We start from the raw sequence: 19,781 nt of genomic DNA on the forward strand, positions 1-19,781 counted from the left end.
AGATTGCTTTTGCTATTTGGGGTCTTTTGTGTTTCCATACAAATTGTGAAATTTTTTTTTCTAGTTCTGTAAAAAATGCTAGTGGTAGTTTGATAGGGATTGCATTGAATCTGTAGATTGCTTTGGGTAGTAGAGTCATTTTCACAATGTTGATTCTTCCAATCCAAGAACATGGTATATTTCTCCACCTATTTGTATCATCTTTAATTTCTTTCATCAGTGTCTTATAGTTTTCTGCATACAAGTCTTTTGTCTCCTTAGGTAGGTTTATTCCTAGATATTTTATTCTTTTTGTTGCCGTGGTAAATGGGAGTGTTTTCTTAATTTCACTCTCAGATTTTTCATCATTAGTGTATAAGAATGCCAGAGATTTCTGTGCATTAATTTTGTATCCTGCTACTTTACCAAATTCATTGATTAGCTCTAGTGGTTTTCTGGTAGCATCCTTAGGATTCTCTATGTATAATATCATGTCATCTGCAAATAGTGACAGCTTTACTTCTTCTTTTCCTATTTGGATTCCTTTTATTTGTTTTTTTTTTTTTTCTCTGATTGCTGTGGCTAGAACTTCCAAAACTATGTTGAATAAGAGTGGTGAGAGTGGGCAACCTTGTCTTGTTCCTGATCTTAGTGGAAATGGTTTCAGTTCTTCACCATTGAGAACTTTGTTGGCTGTGGGTTTGTCATATATGGCCTTTATTATGTTGAGGAAAGTTCCCTCTATGCCTACTTTCTGCAGGGTTTTTATCATAAATGGGTGTTGAATTTTGTCAAAAGCTTTCTCTGCATCTATTGAGATGATCATATGGTTTTTCTCCTTCAGTTTGTTGCTATGGTGTATCACGTTGTTTGATTTGTGTATATTGAAGAATCCTTGCATTCCCAGAATACACCTCACTTGATCATGGTGTATGATCCTTTTAATGTGCTGTTGGATTCTGTTTGCTAGTATTTTGTTGAGGATTTTTGCATCTATGTTCATCAGTGATATTGGCCTGTAGTTTTCTTTCTTTGTGACGTCTTTGTCTGGTTTTGGTATCAGGGTGATGGTGGCCTCATAGAATGAGTTTGGGAGTGTTCCTCCCTCTGCTATCTTTTGGAAGAGTTTGAGAAGGATAGGTGTTAGCTCTTCTCTAAATGTTTGATAGAATTCGCCTGTGAAGCCATCTGGTCCTGGGCTTTTGTTTGTTGGAAGATTTTTAATCACAGTTTCAATTTCAGTGCTTGTGATTGGTCTGTTCATATGTTCTTTTTCTTCCTGGTTCAGTCTCGGCAGCTTGTGCATTTCTAAGAATTTGTCCATTTCTTCCAGGTTGTCCATTTTATTGGCATACAGTTGCTTGTAGTAATCTCTAATAATCTTTTGTATTTCTGCAGTGTCAGTTGTTACGTCTCCTTTTTCATTTCTAATTCTATTGATTTGAGTCTTCTCCCTTTTTTTCTTGATGAGTCTGGCTAATGGTTTATCAATTTTATTTTGAAGTATCATTTAGAATAAAACTTCGGCTTAATTTGTATGAAAAGAAATTTTGCTCTTTGACACAGTGGTTGTAAAGTGTCTAAACTTTAGAAGTGATGTTATATGAAAGTTCTGAGTTTAAGTTCCCAAGTTTTGGAATGTCCATATCATAGTAACATATTCTTTCATATCTTTTTAAAGAAATATTAATTATTTAGTGATTTAGTGACAATTTCAAATTAAGTATAAAAGTTTTGTCCTTCATCTGCTGAATACATTCACATTCTTGGGGTCATCTTCATTGGTGATTCTTGACTTTTGGTCAATTTAAAGACAGTGCTGGGCTTCCCTGGTGGCACAGTGGTTAAGAATTTGCCTGTCAATGCAGGCGACACGGGTTTGGGCCCTGTTCCGGGAAGATCCCACATGCCGTGGAGCACCTAAGCCTGTGTGCCACAGCTACTGAGCCTGCGCTCTAGAGCCCGTGAGCCACAACTACTGAGCCCATGTGCTGTAACTACTGAAGCCTGAGTGCCTAGAGCCCATGCTCCGCAACAAGGGAAGCCACCACAATGAGAGGCCCGCGCACCGCAACAGGGAGCGGCCCCCGGTCGCCGCAACTAGAGAAAGCCCATGCACAGCAACAAAAACCCAACACAGCCAAAAATAAAATAAATAAAATTAAAAAAAAAAAAAAACAAAACCAGTGCTATATACAAATGTGCAGATTCGAAAAATCAATGTCTTTCTAAAGGACAATCCCTTTTCCTCATTGCCAGGTACTTAAATTGGAGTAGTAAGGGGAAATTGGTCTGGGGGAGCTTTGACAAGCATATATGAATTGCTGTGCTTTTGCTATTTGCTCCTGGGCTTCTCTGGCTGATCTGAGCCTGCGCTCTAGAGCCCGTGAGCCACAACTACTGAGCCCATGTGCTGTAACTACTGAAGCCTGAGTGCCTAGAGCCCATGCTCCGCAACAAGGGAAGCCACCACAATGAGAGGCCCGCGCACCGCAACAGGGAGCGGCCCCCGGTCGCCGCAACTAGAGAAAGCCCATGCACAGCAACAAAAACCCAACACAGCCAAAAATAAAATAAATAAAATTAAAAAAAAAAAAAACAAAACCAGTGCTATATACAAATGTGCAGATTCGAAAAATCAATGTCTTTCTAAAGGACAATCCCTTTTCCTCATTGCCAGGTACTTAAATTGGAGTAGTAAGGGGAAATTGGTCTGGGGGAGCTTTGACAAGCATATATGAATTGCTGTGCTTTTGCTATTTGCTCCTGGGCTTCTCTGGCTGATTTTGGGTCACTTTGTAATGTGTGCACAAAATGATGGTAGGGTGCCTGAGTAGATTCCTTATAAGACTTTCTTTTCCTTTGTAGAACTTGGTGGCAGGACAAAGAGGGAAGCGGTGACTCTTAAATACATAGAAAACCATGGCAGGCAAAGCTAGGGTTGGAAGAGAATATTTTTGTAAATACTTTTTACTTTCTTTGCCCTGTACTTTATAAAATATGGCCTCTCTTAGATTCACATATTAACTGCCTCATTATTCTGTTTTGCAGGAGACTGAGTGTCCTCTACGACTTGCCCTTTGCCAGCACTGTGATTTGGAACTTTCTGTTCTCAAACTGAAAGACCATGAAGATTACTGCGGTGCCCGGACAGAGTTATGTGGCAACTGTGGGCGCAATGTCCTGGTGAAAGATCTGAAGACTCACCCTGAAGTTTGTGGGAGAGATGTGGAGGAAAAGAGAGATGAGGTTGCCATGCCACCTAATGCATATGATGATTCTTGGGGTCAAGATGGTATCTGGATTGCATCCCAACTCAGACAAATTGAGGCTCTGGACCCACCCATGAGGCTCCCTCGAAGGCCCCTGAGAGCCTTTGAATCAGACCTTTTCCAAAGTAGAACCACCTACCAAAGGAGCATGACAGCCCAGTTTCCAATTCAGAATAATCTATGTGAGTTGTGTTTGGGATTAGAAAACTGGAATGGTATCAGATCTTAGGGCAAGTGGGAACAGGGCTTTGGAGCCAAATAGATCTTAATTATAGAAACCTGATTGTAGCTGGGTAACATAAGGAAGAATACTTAACTTTCCTATAGATTGGAATAACAGAACCTCTTTGCTATTGGATTTTTGTTGCTTGACAGGGTTGATGGATGACAATGCTGTTAATAGCTGACATTTACTGAGTATACCCTGTGTGCTTAAAGGCATTTCAAAAGTGCTTTAGGTGTATTAACTCATTTAGTTCTCACAACAGTTTTATGAGGGTGGGTGAGTGGTAGAGCTGGGATTTGAATTCAGGCAATCTGACCCCATGCTTTAAGCCATCCTGCTATAATGCAGAAAATACATATAAAATGCCTAGCACAGTGCCTATCTCATAGTTATAGCTCATTAATATTGTTTATTAATAAAACAGAATAATAATGGAGGCTTTTATCATGGCAGACTTAACATTTGGAGTCCCATGAGCACTGAAGGGCTGGGCCTCTTTTGTTCCTGCACAGATTCCTATAAACCTTGAATATTTTGCTAGGCATGGACTTGAACTAAGGGATGTCACCATCTTTAACGTTTCTTGAATACTGGCTTTCTTTTTTCTTCCCCAGTGGAAGAACAAGAAAGGCAGGAAAGGAATAGAAGCCGACAGACCCTCAAAGAGGGTGGTGAAGACAGTGCAAACTTGGATTTCATGTTGGCCCTAAGTCTGCAAAATGAAGGCCAGTCCCCCAACTTGGCAGAGCAGGACTTCTGGAGGGTCATATGTGAGGCAGACCAGTCCCATGAAGGTCCCGGTGCTCTGAATGACATAAGGGGTATGTTTGTTTACTCTGCACTAGTCTCTGTCTCTACAGTTTTTTAAAGTCTTACACTAAACAATTTATATAAAATTGAAAGTTTTTCATGAGATAGAATTTGTTTTTTTATTTTGTTCATTTGCTTTTCCCAACTCTTATTTATTTATTCATTCATTCATTCATTTATTCATTTACTTATTTACTTATTTATTCATTCATTCTTGCATGTATGCATGCATGCATGCTGTACCGGGTCTTAGTTGTGGTACGTGGGATCTTTAGTTGCAGTATGTGGGATCTAGTTCCCTGACCAGGGATCAAACCCAGGCCCCTGCATTGGGAGCACAGAGTCTTAACCACTGGACCACCGGGGAAGTCCCTGTCATATCTTTAAACATGTTAAAAATACTTGTTTTTCTGTTGTGTCTGAAAATATACCTAAAGTCTATTTTTTGCTATTTGCTGTTTCTACTGACTCTCACGGTGGCTTGCTGCTTCCCTCTGTGTGCGTGCGTGCGTTTTAACATTAAGTTTTCTGGTGTGTTCCTCTGAGGGTATTTATATATGCTTCTAGCAGGTTCCTGGGGATACTACTGACTGGAATAATTTTAAATTGAAGTTTTGGCCTGGGCTTCTTAAAACCATAAATGTGAATTTATGTAAAAACATAAATGTAGATTCTCTACTCAAACCCATGTAAAGGCCAAACACTGGTTACTGTTCCTTAGTAGAGATTTTTCTCTCTTCTATGTAGAGCCAAAACCTAGTTAGGCAAGTTTCCTTACCTCCTCGCATCGTTCACCCTCCCTTGTTCAACAGTCTGACTGAGGCTGTTGTGTTTTGGGATGCCTGGGATTAAAATTACTCTTATTTATTGGGGTTGGCCAAAAAGTTCTTTTGGGTTTTTGTAACATCTTACGGAAAAACCTGAACGACCTTTTTGGCCAACCCAATATTTTCTCATTTAAGTTACTTTTATTCAGCATCTTTTGTTTATATTTTGTACTGGGAGGGTTTTTCTTTTCAGGATATTTGTCTTCCAGTAATATCGAAGCCTCAGTTTCTTCATCTGTAAAATGAGGGTCATGTGGATCTACTTCAAAACATTTTTCCTGAGGATTGAAATAATGCACAGAAGGGTTTTAGATTAGTGACTAGGGTTATGACACATTTAAATTGCTTCCTTAATTGGAGTAGTGGATTAACTACTACTTTACTGCTTCTCAGGAAATGGTGACAAGTAAATCTCTTTCTGTAGTGCAAGTTTTTTGCTTAGGGTTTGTCTCTTAAATAGTTTCCCTGCAAGGATTTTCAGCCCCACAAATTGCTATGTCTAAGAAATTGCAAAGGAAATCAGACTTTCCTATCAAACCCCCCAGGGGGGATAAAAGGTAGAATCAGGTTTGTTTTTGTTCGAGTCTGACTGTGTGGCCTGATACCTAGGTGCAGCTGATGAGACCATGTTGCCTTGTGAATTTTGTGAGGAGCTCTACCCAGAGGAACTGCTGATTGACCATCAGGTGTGTTGTGAATTACCTGAGGGCTTTAAGCTTTAGGGAGGAATGTGTGCAGGCCCTATTGGTGTTGTAGGCCACACGAGATCTTGAGCAAACTATTTTAATACAACTCCTGTGATAGGAGTAGCAACTGTGTTTTTAACCCTGGGGTGACTGACATGTGGGCATGAGAACTCAGCCTTATTCCCTCTTGGGCAAAGTAACATTTATACAGCAGGCCCAGTTGCTGACTCCATTCTGTGGTGATAGTGTACATCTCTACTGACCATCTTGTAATCTGGTCTCATCTCATGGTACATTTGATTTATTGGAGCCATACTGAAGTCCTTGCAGTTCCCGGGAGGGTCAGGGATCTGTTTTGCACTTTACTTTTCTGCCAGCTACCCTGCTTCCTTAACACACCCGTCACTCATAGACTCGGTTCAGACATGACTTTCAGGAAACCATCCTGTGGAACGCTCTGAAGGCTAGGCCAGAGGTCGCACCTGCGTGCTCCCCGAAAGTCCTGTGCCCACAGCTCTCTTAGCCTGTTACCCTTACCCTGTGGTGTCGTCTTGCTGATCCCCTGTTGGTCTGCACCACTCAGCTGAGTTCCTTGAGAACAGGTTCTGGGTTTTCTTAGTTTCTGGAATCTCTTACCGCCTGGTATATGAAAGGTGTCAGGTATTTTGAATGATTGAAGGTTCTTGCGCTATTTAGGAATGATTAGAGAGTAGCCTTTGTGTTTGAAGAGTGGCTCCACTGATGGAGGGAGCCACTTTTCCCCTCAACACTTACTCTCTGATTTGGTTTGGCCTAGTCTGGCACGCCCATAGCTGTTAAGTAGTCCCTGTGCTCTGGGTGGAACATGCATTCCCCCCGTAAGTGGAACAGTACAGCATCTCAATACATCTAGTATTTGGTTTGGGAGTGGCATGAGAAAATCCATTAATAGGGATAACAAAGAATATTTGGGCCTCTCTTACTGTATGACTGTGGGAAGAATCTTGAATCTTTTCAAATTAATTTAAAAAGAATAATCACATAAACACAGTAAAAAAAAAAACAGTACAGAAATGTTTAAAATAAAAGCAAAGTGAGTGTTCCATCTGTGTTCCTCTGACCCTTTTTAGTCCCCCTCCCCAATATTAAGCATTATTAAAATTTTGTGACTTCTGGAAAATATTTTCAGAATTTAGTTTGTTCCTTAACCTCTGCTTTTTTTTTTTTTTTTAACCTATGTTTTTTGAGACAGACAAGTTGTAACCCTTCATGTGCCTTACCTCCGATCAGTGTGGGCAATGCTTCTCCCAAAGGGGTGGAGGACCCTGATGTCATCTTCCAGAAGTTGATGCAGCAGGCTGCAAGTAGCCAGTTAGACTCTTTGATGGGCCTGAGCAGTTCACCTCCTGTGGAGGACAGCATCATCATCCCATGTGAATTCTGTGGGGTCCAGCTGGAAGAGGAGGTGCTGTTCCATCACCAGGTAAGAACACTTGGAGGACCTGTCCACTTCTTCCATCCTGTTGATCCTCTGAGTGAACCTGAGGCTTTTAGAGCCAAGAATGCCTCTTTGGCCTTTTAAGTTGTGTGCATACCTGATCTGGCTACTGGCCATGTCCTGTTTTGTGAGCTGTCTGAGGTATAAAGTACCTCAGACCTTTGGACTTTCTCTGCCTTCTGGCAGTGGAAACCATCCCATCACTACCTGTGGCCCAAGGAGCCAGGTCCATTTAAGCAGGCATGGAGGACTTGCCAGAGGGTTTAGAAGAGCATTTCCCTGAGGTCATCGACAATTTCTACTTTTGACCAGGTGGGTTCTTCCTGTTGGGGTGGCACTTGCGTCTTGCATTCCAGGAGACTGGGATCTAATTCTAGCTTTGGCATATGGTTGGCCTAAGATAGGTCCCATTCCCTCACTAGGGACATCTGTAAATGAAGGAGTTAAACTAGATAATCTGAAGTCCTTTTTCAGCTTTTGCAGTCTAGGATGCCAGCATCTTAGTGGAAGATACGTTTTCTGCCCCATCTTGTTTGTTATGGGAAATAACACCGAAGGTATTTCAGGGGCATTTCTGTAATCAATGCCATATAGCTAGCTGTTGCTAGAACACCACACATTGCATTTCTGTAATAAAGACTTTTGCCTTTGGATCAAGCAGTAGATAAGTCACTGCTTGTTGTCTCTTTGGGAGACTACAAAATAAGCAGTGGTGCAAATACTCTATGGTCAAAATGTAGACATGCTTTTCTGGGCTCCTAAGACCAGCCCTTCTTTCATCCCTGCACAAATCAGAGAGTGCTTCTGTCAGTGCTAGTTGGAATGATTGCTCTGTTCCAGGTGTGCTTCCTCTTAGTCCCAGGCCCTTCCTCTCAGTGGTTGTCAAAGTCATTCTGTCCCATTGACACCCCCCCTCCCCCGCCAGCCTCCCCGTAAGGTGTGTTCACCAACCTGCTGTCCCTTCCTCTCCCCACACTGCTCCCTCTCCTAGGAATGACTCAGCCCAGAGGTACTAATTCTGGTTTTTCTTGTTAGGACCAGTGTGACCAACGCCCAGCTACAGCAAACAACCACATGTCGGAGGGGATTCCTAGTCAGGATCTCCAGCCTCGACAGACCTCACCAGAGCTGCCCAAGAGGCGTGTCAGACACCAGGGTATTAGCCAGGGCTGAGCCAAGGCTGCAGGTCTGCTGCTGCCTTGGGCCTGCTTCCCACTTCTCATCTGTTACTCTAAAATGGGTTTTACCTTCATCCCAAATTAGCAAGCACAGTACGACCTCACTGGGGACTCCCTTGGGGCTAGCTGTGGTCCCGTGTTAGACTCAGGTGTCTCAGGTGTGTAGCTTTATAGGGTAATGGCTTTGGGGACAGCCATGAGATATGCTTATCAGTCAGTGCTTATTCAGCCACTGGTCCCTGTCGGTACACTTAGTGGATGAGTGGAAGATAATTTTCAGCCTTACCGTGGCTGCCCTGGGCCCCTGCTTCTAGTTGAAATATGCTCAACTAGAGTAGGGTAATCAAACTTATTATCAGTATTCTTATTATGTAATAGTCTCACAACTAGGCAAGTAAAACTGCTTTTGAAACCCAGTTGCTATTAGAAGCCCAAAGCCAATTAGAAATGATTCTTCAAAGTTTGCTTGTGCACCATTGTTGACTAGTTAGTGAGGATTTAGGCGGTAAGTGTACAGTGTGGATTAATTTTCCCAACCCTGTCCTGGAGAGATGGGTTTCAGCATCCTTTAGGGGCGAGGCAGTCATCTTTTACCCAGCATCTTTTGTTCCTGCCCCGAATCCAACACTAATAGCAAGAGCAGCCTTTTCCTTAAAGCTGGTGCTCTTTTCTCTTCTCAGGAGACCTGTCTTCTGGTTACATGGATGATATCAAGCAGGAAATGGCTAAAGGGCCCACCTATCCTCTCCCTGCCAGCAGACCCACTAACAATATGACGGCTACTTCTAACCGCCTGTCAACATCCACATCAGGCTCCAGACCTGGGTGCCAGCCGAGCCCTCCTCGCGCTCTGAAGCTCAACAACTTAGACAGTCAGGGCATCCAGGGGCACAATCGAAACAGCCATAATGGGGCCCTGGCTCCTGGGCACGTTCCAGTGGTTCACTCTGCTCGAAGTCTCTACCCAGAAAACCTTGTGCCCTCTTTCCCCCGTGGGCCTTCAGGGAGATACGGAGCAAGGTGAGAATCAGTAGCCTGGGAGTGGAGCTTGTGGGTGGCTTAGGAGAATGTGGAAGTGTGGACTTTGCTTTTATCGTGGCCTGATTCAAAATGTTCTTTTGCTCTGTGTGGTTTTTTATTCATTAGTTTTATCTGCTACTGGAGAGCTGCTTTTGTCTGGTTCCAGCTGTTCTGTTCTGAGTTTTCTGACTTTTGCTCGGGGCATCTCGGGAACTAGTTTCCAATCCTTCTCTTTCAGTGGCAGGAGTGAAGGTGGCAGGAACCCCCGGGTCACCCCCACGACCGCCAGCTACCGCAGCAGAACTGCAAAGGTGAGCGGGATCCAGCCCAGAATGCTCATTGAGGACTCAGAAGTGGGTGGGCTGGTATGGTTCTTGAAGTCAGAGAAGCAGCTGGGCGTCAGGCCGGTTGTGGCTGAGGACTGTTCTTTTGCTTTTGATGAGGAGGTTTCCATAGAAGCCTGACATTTCTGGCGCTCTTCAGGAGGAGTGCTGCTTTCTTACTTTCTACGTAAACTTCGTTTGTGTTCTATTGTTCAACAGGCAAAACCCCCCAAGCAGCAGGGAGCTGGGGATGCAGAGGAGGAAGAGGAGGAGGAGTAACAGTGTCTGCAGGGAACTTGTGCATCGGTTCCATCTTTCCTGCACAACTTGCCGTGGTGCAGCCCCGCCTCTTGGGCTCTGTGGGTAGGGGCCATCTGACAGATTTAACTTTTTCTAGGCTATGGCCATTTTGTGTCTTTTGAGATTGTGCTGTGGGAGTTTGGGGGTTTGAGGGAGGGTTAGCAGGGAGGCTGTTGAGAACGTTTCAGCTTTAGCTGCTGCCTTTTGGCAGCATTAGTTACGGCCTCTCGGCCCACCAGGGCTTCATCTTTTGACATACTGTCACCACTGCTTCATGGTGCTGTGTGGTCCTGGTGGAAAGAGGGAGGGTTCTGGAAACCTGGTCCCCACCAGTGAGGTGATGCTCTTCCTGTGGTGGCCTAAATTGGGGAACTTTTGGATATCCTCTCCTGTGTACTGCCCATCTTCACTCTAGAATTTGGGCCTCTGGTGTGCGTGGAGGAGCTTTGGTAAAGTGTTCAGGCCAGTTGCAATATGTGTTAGGAACGAGGTTTGGAGATGAGTTGAGCCACAGGTGAGCGGACTATGTACAGGCTTTGTTTTAATCTGCTTCTTTGGCATTTGGCATCACTGCCTTCTGTTTCTGATGGGGAGCATGGCTCCTTTGCCTTCACTGCCTTCTGATGGGAAAGGCCGGGGGCTCCCTGTCCCCTCCAGGGCTATGCTGGGCTCTGTGCTAATCAGGAGTGAGGCCTAAGCTCATGGCTTGCTCTGAAAACCAAGTATCAGAGCCCCCTCCCCCTCTTTTTATTTTACTGTTATTATTATTATTATAATTATTAACATCCTTGTGATAGAAATAAAGTTTGTACTTGGAGTTCAGCTGAGTCTTGTGGTTCCTTCTCCTGCGTGCTCTTTGGAGACCTTAGGGAGACCAGAGTGGACTGGAGTCAGCTCTGAAGAATGGGGGAAGGTGAGCAGGGCTAGGTTTTTTCTCTGTGCTTCTTGGAACCCCAGCAGATCCAACATCATCCTTCTCAGAGTGCCAGACATTCAAGGTATAGTTTTCTCTTTTACTGGAGTTGGAGGAAACTGACAGGTGGCTGCAGCTCTGGGGATGATTTGGGGTGGGCTGGGGGCTGCCTCCAACTGAAGAGAGGAAGGCAGATTCCTCAGAAGCCTCAGTCCTGAGAGTTGTTGAACCTTAGCAGCATTATTCATTACCCCATAGCACCTCATACTTTGCCCTGGACCATCTAGTACCTTAGGTCATTTTGAGCTCATTTGTTTTTCTCTCAACAACCTAGTGGGGGTGGGAAAGGTAGGAAGAATTGCCCCAATTTCATATGTGGAAAGGAGTGACTTGCATAGGCTATGCAGCTAATTCATGACAGCTGGGACTTGAATCCGGGTCTGAATTATACTGAGATAAAGAAAAAGGGGGACTTCCCTGGCGGTCCAGGGATTAAGACTCCATGCTTCCACTGCAGGGGGTGTAGGTTCAAAAAAGGGGACGGAACCCAGGCTCATGGCAGTGAAATCGCCAAGTCCCAACCACTGGACCGCCAGGGAATTCCCTATTTATTTCCTCTTTCGTGAACTTTGATGGTTTGTGTCTTTCAAGGAATTTGTCCATTTCAATAAGTTGTTTAACTTATTAACATGAGGTATTCATAATATTCCCTTATTATTTTAAAAATATCTGTAAAGTTTGTAGTGATGTCACCTCTTTAATTTCGTTTGTTGATAATTTGTGTCTTTTCTCTTTCCCTAATGTGTTTGGCTAGAGCAGGGATCTCCAAACTTTTCTTTGATAAAAGCCAAATAGTAAATATTTAAGGTTTTGCAGGATATACTGTGTGTATTTCAACTACAGTAAGTCCCCCACATACCAACCTTCAAGTTGCGAACTTTCAAAGATGCGAACGTGAGTTTGCATGTCCAGTCATGTAAGTTAGTTCACGTGTCTGGTGTACATCGTCACATGCATGCATCCTCTACAGGTGGCTGTGTTTCTGTGTACTGTACAGTACTGTATAGAGTACAGTAGTACAGTATCTTTATTTCAAGCCCAGGATGTCTAGAAGCAAGCGTAAAAGCAGCGGTGATGTAGCTGGTACTGCTAAGAAACGCCAGGAATTGGAGGCCCAGAGAAAGGACGAAGAGAGACAAGAGGAAGAAGAAGTAAATGAAGAACCAAAGAGATTCACGATGCAGGAAATGGCAAGGGAATTTTCTTTATCTGAGGAGGCACTGTTAGTTTTTGAGGCACAGGAACCGAATATAGAATGGTACACAAAGGTTACAGCAGCCATTCAAAATGCAATCCAGTGCTACCATGTCACCTATGATGAGAAAAAAAGGAGCTAGACATCACTGGATCGTTTTCTCAGGAGGGTAGATAGAATTGAATCCAGCAAGGAACCAGAACCTGAGCCATCAACGTCAGGCATGAGTGAAATAGCAGCTTGCCCTACATCTCCTATTGCTGGCAATCCTACAGCTCTACCGTCTCCCACCTCCTCTCCCTCCTCCAGTCAGTAACTTTTCTTGCCTGTTTCCTCGATGCCAGCCTCTGTATGCCAGCTGTTGCACTGTACTACTGTACTTTTCAAGGCACTGTACTGTAAGATTAAAAATGTTTTCTTTATTTCTTGTGGTTTTTTTAATGTATTATTTGTGTGAAAAGTATTATAAACCTATTACAGTACAGTACTATAAAGCCGATTGTGTTAGTTGGGTACCTAGGATAACTTCTGTTGCACTTATGAACTCGCTCTCGGAATGGAACTCGTTCATTTGTACGGGACTTACTGTACTCAACAACGCTGTTATAGAGTGAACACAGCCATGGACAATACACGAATGGGTGAATAAAACTTTATTTACAAAAACAGGTAGCTGGATTATGGGCCATTAGCAGGGCAACTGCTGGGTTAGAGATTTATCAATTATAGTGATCTCAGAAAATCAACTTTGATTCCATTGATTTCCTTTACTGTTTTTCTGCTTCCATTTCATTGATTTCCTATTCTGATTTTTATCACTTCCTTTCTTTTGCTTACTTTGAGCTTTTTTCTTTACCTAGTTTCTTAAGGTCAAAGTTGAGGTCACTGATTTGAGATCTGACTTCTTTTTTAATATAACTGTTAAGTGCTTTACCTGCATCTCACAAACTTTTGATGTGTCTTTTCATTTCATTCAGTTTAAATAACTTTGATTTCTTCTTTGACTTATGGGCTATTTATTAGTGTGTAATCTAGTTTCCAAATACTTGGATATTTTCCAGATTTGTTTTTGTTATTGTTTTTAATTTCACTGTGGTCAGAGAACATACTCTCCATGACTTGAATCTTTTAAAATTTATCAAGACTTCTTGTGTCCGTAGAATATTCTCTAGGCCATATTTGTTCTGTATGTACTTGAAAAGAATGTGCATTCTGTTTTGGTTGGATGAATGTTATATAAATGGCAGGTAGGTCAACATTGGTTGATAGTGTTTTTCAAGCCTTTATATCCTTACTGATTTTCTGCTTACTTGTTCTATATATTATTGAGCAGGAAATCTCTTATTATAATTGAGGATTGTCTGTTTTTCCTTATAATTCTATAATTTCTGTTCCATTATTTTCAAGTCCTGTTATTACATGTGTAAATACTTATGATATTGTGCCTTTGTTTAATTGGCCCCTTTATTATTATGAAATGACCTTCTGTATTCTTTGTAATATTTGCTGTGAAGTACACTTTGATATTAATATAGCAATCTTAATAATATTAACAGTCCTCAGCTTTCTTAGTGTTTGCACAGTACATCTTTTCCATCCTTTTATTTTTATTCCTATTTGTATCTATATATTTAAAGTGGGTTTCTCAAAGACAGCATATAGTTGGGGTTTTTCTCGTTGTTTTTTGTCTTGGTTTTGGGTCCATTCAGACAATCTTTTAATCGAGGTGTATAGTCCATTTACATTTAGTGTGATTATTGATATGATTGGGTTTAAATATATAATTTTCTCTGTCTTTTTTTTTTCTCTTTTTCTGCTTTCTTTTGGATACTTTTTATAATTCCACTGTACCTCTTTTGTTGACTTATTAGTTATTACTGTTTATTGTATTATTTAAGTAGTTTTAGGGTTTATGGTATACACCTTTTTTGGCCGTGCCGCATGGCATGTGGGAATCTCTGTTCCCCAACCAGGGATCAAACCTGTGTCCCCTACAGTGGAGGCCTGGAGTCTTAACCACTGGACCACCAGGGAAGTCCCATAGGGTTTATAATATACAGTTTTAACTTTTCACAGTCTACCTTCAAGTGATATTATGCCATTTCATGTTTGATATTACAACAGCATATTTCATTTCTCTCCTCCCAGGCTTTGAGCTATTGTCATAGTTATTTTTGCCTTTGTTACAAATCCCCAATATACTGTTGTTTTCTTTATAAACAGTCAATTATCTTTTAAAGAGATTTAAATAGGAAAAGTATCTTTGGGAGTTCACTGGCAGTCCAGTGGTTAGGACTCGGCGCTTTCACTGCCATGGCCCCAGGTTCAATCCCTGGTTGGGGAACTAAGATCCTGCAAGCCGTGCAGTGCGGCCAAAATAAATAAATTAATAATAATTTAAACAGACAGAAGGTTATTCCCATATAGATTTTTGGTTTGCAGTTACCATGAGGTTTTGATATAGCAGTCTACATATATACAAGATTGTTTTAAGTTGCTGGTCTTTTAATTTGAAATGCGTTTCCAATATCCTGCATTTGTACTCTCCTCTCAATTGCTGGTTTTGAAATCATATTTGCGTGTGGATGATTTTCTACCTTTACTGTATGTTTGCCTTTACTGGTGAGCTTTCCCATTCGTAATTTTCTGTCTTCTAGTTTTGTCCTTTTCTGTCTAGATAAGCTCTTTTAGCATTTGTTATAAAGCTGGTTTGGTGGTGCCGAATTCTCTTAGCTTTTGCTTGTTTGTAAAGCTTTTGATTTCTCCATTGAATCTGAATGAGAACCTTGCTGGGTAGAGTATTCTTGGTTGCAGGTTTTTCCCTTTCATCACTTTAAATATATCATGCTACTGCCTTCTGGCCTGCAGAGTTTTTGCTGAAAAATCAGCTGATAACCTTATGGGGATTCCATTGTATGTTATTTGTTGCTTTTCTCTTGTTGCTTTTTTTAAAAAAATTTACTTATTTTATTTATTTATTTTTGGCTGTGTTGGGTCTTTGTTGCTGCGCGCGGGCTTTCTTTAGTTGTGGAGAGCAGGGGCTACCCTTTGTTGCAGTGCACAGGCTTCTCTTTGCGGTGGCTTCTCTTGCTGCGGAGCACGGGCTCTAGGTGTGTGGGCTTCAGTCGTTGCAGCACGCAGGCTCAGTAGTTGTGGCGCACGGGCTTAGTTGCTCCGTGTCATGTGGGATCTTCCCGGACCAGGGCTCGAACCCGTGTCCCCTGCATCGGCAGGCAGATTCTCAACCACTGCACCACCAGGGAAGCCCATCTCTTGTTGCCTTTAATATTTCTCTTTGTCTTTAAGTTTTTAAAAAACTTACTGGAGTATAGTTGATTTACAATGTGTTAATTTCAAGTGTACAGCATAGTGATTCAGTTATACATATATTGATTCTTTTTTGATTCTTTTCCCATATAGGTTATTATAGAATATTGAATAGAGTTTCCTGTGCTATACAGTAGGTCCTTGTTTGTTATTGTACGCGTAGTAGTGTGTGTGTGTTAATCCAAAGCTCCTAATTTATCCCCGCCCCCTCCATGTTTCCCCTTTGGTAACCATAAGTTTGTTTTTGAAATCTGTGAGTCTGTTTCTGTTTTGTAAATAAGGTTATTTATATCATTTAAAAAATATTAAATTCCACATATGAGTTGTCTTTAATTTTTCTTAATTTGATTACTGCATCTATTGGTGTGTTCCTCTTTGGGTTTATCCTGTATAGGACTCTGCAATTCCTGGACTTGAGTGTTTCCTTTCCCATGTTAGGGAAGTTTTCGGCTATTATCTCTTCAAATATTTTCTTAGGCCCTTTCTCTCTTCTCCTTCTGGGAGAAGAGAGAAATGTGAATGTTGGTGCATTTAATGTTATACCAGAGGTCTCTTGGACTGTCCTCATTCTTTTCATTCTTTTTTCTTTAGTCTGTTCCACAGCAGTGATTTCCACCAATCTGTCTTCCAGCTCACTTATTCATTCTTCTGCCTCATTTATTCTGCTACTGATTCCTTCTAGTGTATTTTACATTTAAGTTATTATATTCATCTCTGTTTGTTTTTTAAATCTTCTAGCTCTTTTTTTTTGCGGTACGCGGGCCTCTCACTGTTGTGGCCTCTCCCGTTGCGGAGCACAGGCTCCAGACGCGCAGGCTCAGTGGCCATGGCTCACGGGCCTAGCCGCTCCGCGGCATGTGGGATCTTCCCAGACCGGGGCACGAACCCGTGTCCCCTGCATCAGTAGGCGGACTCGCAACCACTGCACCACCAGGGAAGCCCTAAATCTTCTAGCTCTTTGTTAAACATTTCATGTATTTCTCGGTCTATGCCTGCATTCTTTTTCCAAGATCTTGGATCATCTTTACTATCACTACTCTGAATTATTTTTCAGGAAGATTGCCTATCTCCACTTCACTTAGTTTTTCTTCTGGAATTTTATCTTGTTCCTTCATCTGGAAAATATTTCTCTGCCGTCTCATTTTGTGTAACTTTCTGTGTTTGTAGCCTCTGTTCCTCAGGCAACAGGATTGTAGATCCTCTCGCTTTTGGTGTCTGCCCCCTGGTGGGTGAGGTTGGTCCAGGCTTGTGCAGGCTTCCTGGTGGGAGGGACTGGTGCCTGCCCACTTGTGGGTGGAGCTGGGTCTTGTCCCTCTGGTGGGCAGGGCTGTATCAAGGGGTGTGTTTAGAGGTGGCTCTGGGATCAGGACGACTTCAGACAGCCTGTCTGCTGATGGGTGGGGCTGTGCTGGTGTCTGCCCCCTAGTGGGTGAGGTTGGTGTGGGGATTTGTGCAAGATCCTGGTGGGAGGGACTGGTACCTGCTCACTGGTGGGTGGAGCTGAATCTTGTCCCTCTGGTGAGCAGAGCTGTGTCAAGGAGTGTGTTTATTGGCAGCTGTTAATTCAGTAAGACTTTAGGTAACCTGTCTGCTGATGGGTGGGGCTGTGTTCCCACCCTGTTGCTTGTTTGGCCTGAAGTGTCCCAGCACCGGAGCCTGCAGGCTGTTGGGTGGGGCCAGGTCTCAGTGCCAAAATGGTGACCTCTGGGAGAGGTCATGCCAATGAATATTGGCTGGGGCCTCCACCACCGTTGTCCTTGCCCCCACAGTGAGCCACAGCTGACCTCTGCCTCCCCAGGAGACCCTCCAAGATCCACAGGTAGGTCTGGCTTAGGCTCCTATGGAGTCACTGCTTTGCCCTGGGTTCCAGTGCACATGAAACCTTGTGTGCACCTTCCAAGAGTGGAGTCTGTTTCTCCCAGTCCTGTGGAGCTCCTCCACTCAAGCCCAACTGGCCTTCAAAGACAAATGCTCTGGGGGCTCCTCCTCCTGATGCCAGACCCTCAGGTTGGGGAGCCTGACATGGGGCTCAGAACTCTCACTCCTGTGGGAGAACCTCTGTGATGTAATTATTTTTCAGTTTGTGGGTCACCCACCTGACGGGTATGAGATTTGATTATATCATGAAAGTGCCCCTCCTACCATCTCGTGGCTTCTTGTCTTTGGATGTAGAATATCTTTTTTGGTAGGTCTGAGTCTTTTTTTGTTGATGGCTATTCAGCAGTTAGTTGTGATTTTTGTTTTTAAGTGAGAGGAGGTAAGCTCAAGTCCTACTCTGCCATCTTGTCTCCTCCTCACTTTATCACTGATTTTAAGCAACTTGGTTATAATGTGCCTTTGTACAATTCTCTGGCATTAAGTACATTCACATTGTTCTGCAACCATCACTACTACCTATTTTTTTGCTTCTTTAAGTTCATTAAACATCTTGCATCTTTGAGTTTATAGTTTTCAACCAAATTCAGAAAAGTTTCAGCCATTATTTCTTCAGATATTTTTTTCTGTTTCTCCATTTTCCCTGTGTTTTGGGGAATAAATTTACGCATATATTAGGCCACATGAAGTTGCCCCATAGCTTATTGGTACTCTTTTCACTTTTTTGGATCCTTTTGTCTGTGTTCAGGTGGATAGTTTCTATTATATGTCTCCAAGTTCACTAAATCTTCTGTAGTCTGATTTGTTATTAATTCATCCAGTGTAGTTTTCATTTGGGACATTGTAATTTTCATCTCTGGAAGTTAAATTTGGGTTTTTATATTCTCAGGTCGCTACTTAATATGTAGTTATAATAACTTTTAATTCCCCTGATCACTAATTTATCATTTGTGTACTTTCTCGGTCTTTTTGTGTTGATTTTTTGCATGTCTGGTGGTTTTGATTGGATACCAGATATTCTGAATTCTACCTATTTTGGTGCTGGGTATTTTTGTATTCCTATAAATATTCTTGAGCTTTGTTTCTCATACTTAGTTACTTGGAAACAGTTTGATCCTTCTAGATCAAACTTTTAAGCTTTATTCAGTGGGACCTGAGCAGTGAGTAGCCTAGGGCTAATTTTGCTCCACTACTAAAGCAAAACTGATGCCCCATAAACTGTGATGTTTTCCACACTGGCTCTTGGGAAAAGGAACTATTTCCTGTTCTTTGACAGCTCTAATCCTTTTGGCTGGTTCTTTCCCCAGCCTCTGGCAGTTTCCTTACATGCATGGGATTATCAGTACTCAGTGAACACTTGAGTGGGATTCTCAGCAGATCTATAGAGCTCTCTCTATATATAACTCTTTCCTTTTTGATACCCTGCCCTGTAAACAAGCTGCTTTGGTCTCCTTGGATGCCTTGGCTTCTCATCTCAGGGAGACTGTTGGGTTCCACCCTCAGCTTCTCCTCCCTTTGCTGCTGACAACTCTGCCCCAACTGTAAGCAGAGGCAGTGGTAGGGCCCACCACATTTGTTTCTCTTCTCTCAGGTCTCTGTCCTTCATGCCTGTTGTCTGATGGTACAGTGTCAGGTTTTTTGTTTTGTTTTAGAAGGGAGGGTAAGGTTTGGTTTCTGTTTATCTATGTTAGCTAGAATTAGAAGTGTCTTGAAAGCATTACTTTATAGATTGTTATTAAATTTGATGCCATTCTGATTTGCATGTAACTGGTTTTTTCCCTTGAAGCTTTTTAGGGTGTCTATCTGGTGTTTTGAAATTTCCCCATGTTGTATGTTGGTATAGATTCTTTGGAAACTCATGTCCTCTTGAGTTTTTCAGAATTTTCTTGTGTTATTATTTGGTAATTTCTCTCCTGTGTTCTTTCTTTGCAGATTTCTAATTATAGTTGGATGTCGGCCTTCTTAGACTGACCATTTTTTATTTTCCTTCATATTCTCTTTTGGTTTTTTTGCCCTACTTTATGGGAGATTTCCTCAATTTTATCCTTTCACCATATTATTTCTGATATTAATTTCCAAAGCTTTGTTTTTTATCTTCTCTCACAGCCTTTTTCTCCCCTTACTTAATGGACACAATATTTACACTTTGTGCCTTAGTTGTTTCTTGGATATCTTGTTCTACTCTCTGTACTATTTCCTGGGAGTTGTTTATTTTTGTTTTTGTGGGGTTTTTTTGTTTTTTCTTGTTTTTTTTTTTTTTTGCTGTACACGGGCCTCTCACCGTTGTGGCCTCTCCTGTTGCGGAGCACAGGC

At 42.3% G+C, this 19,781-nt stretch overlaps 1 protein-coding gene across 2 annotated transcripts in view; it reads left to right on the top strand.

The window, feature by feature from the left end:
• TRAFD1 (TRAF-type zinc finger domain containing 1) overlaps window positions 1-19,781 on the top strand; it is a 32,829-nt gene that overhangs the window by 11,815 nt on the left and 1,233 nt on the right. Inside the window, exons 5-12 of one of the 2 annotated variants that reach the window (XR_003677216.2) lie at window positions 3,031-3,433; window positions 4,092-4,298; window positions 5,724-5,800; window positions 7,032-7,262; window positions 8,313-8,433; window positions 9,136-9,475; window positions 9,714-9,786; window positions 10,018-10,161. Coding sequence is in view for 1 of the 2 variants with exons in the window: in XM_007114337.3 (XP_007114399.1) it covers window positions 3,031-3,433; window positions 4,092-4,298; window positions 5,724-5,800; window positions 7,032-7,262; window positions 8,313-8,433; window positions 9,136-9,475; window positions 9,714-9,786; window positions 10,018-10,077 (1,512 nt within the window). In the remaining variant the exon portion in view is untranslated. Of the gene's footprint in view, window positions 1-3,030; window positions 3,434-4,091; window positions 4,299-5,723; window positions 5,801-7,031; window positions 7,263-8,312; window positions 8,434-9,135; window positions 9,476-9,713; window positions 9,787-10,017; window positions 10,921-19,781 lie in introns of those variants that run through there. The other variant, XM_007114337.3, reaches the window with a different exon arrangement.

The sequence above is a fragment of the Physeter macrocephalus genome, chromosome 19 (genome assembly GCF_002837175.3).
Source record: "Physeter macrocephalus isolate SW-GA chromosome 19, ASM283717v5, whole genome shotgun sequence".
NCBI classification, from domain to species: Eukaryota; Metazoa; Chordata; class Mammalia; order Artiodactyla; family Physeteridae; genus Physeter; species Physeter macrocephalus.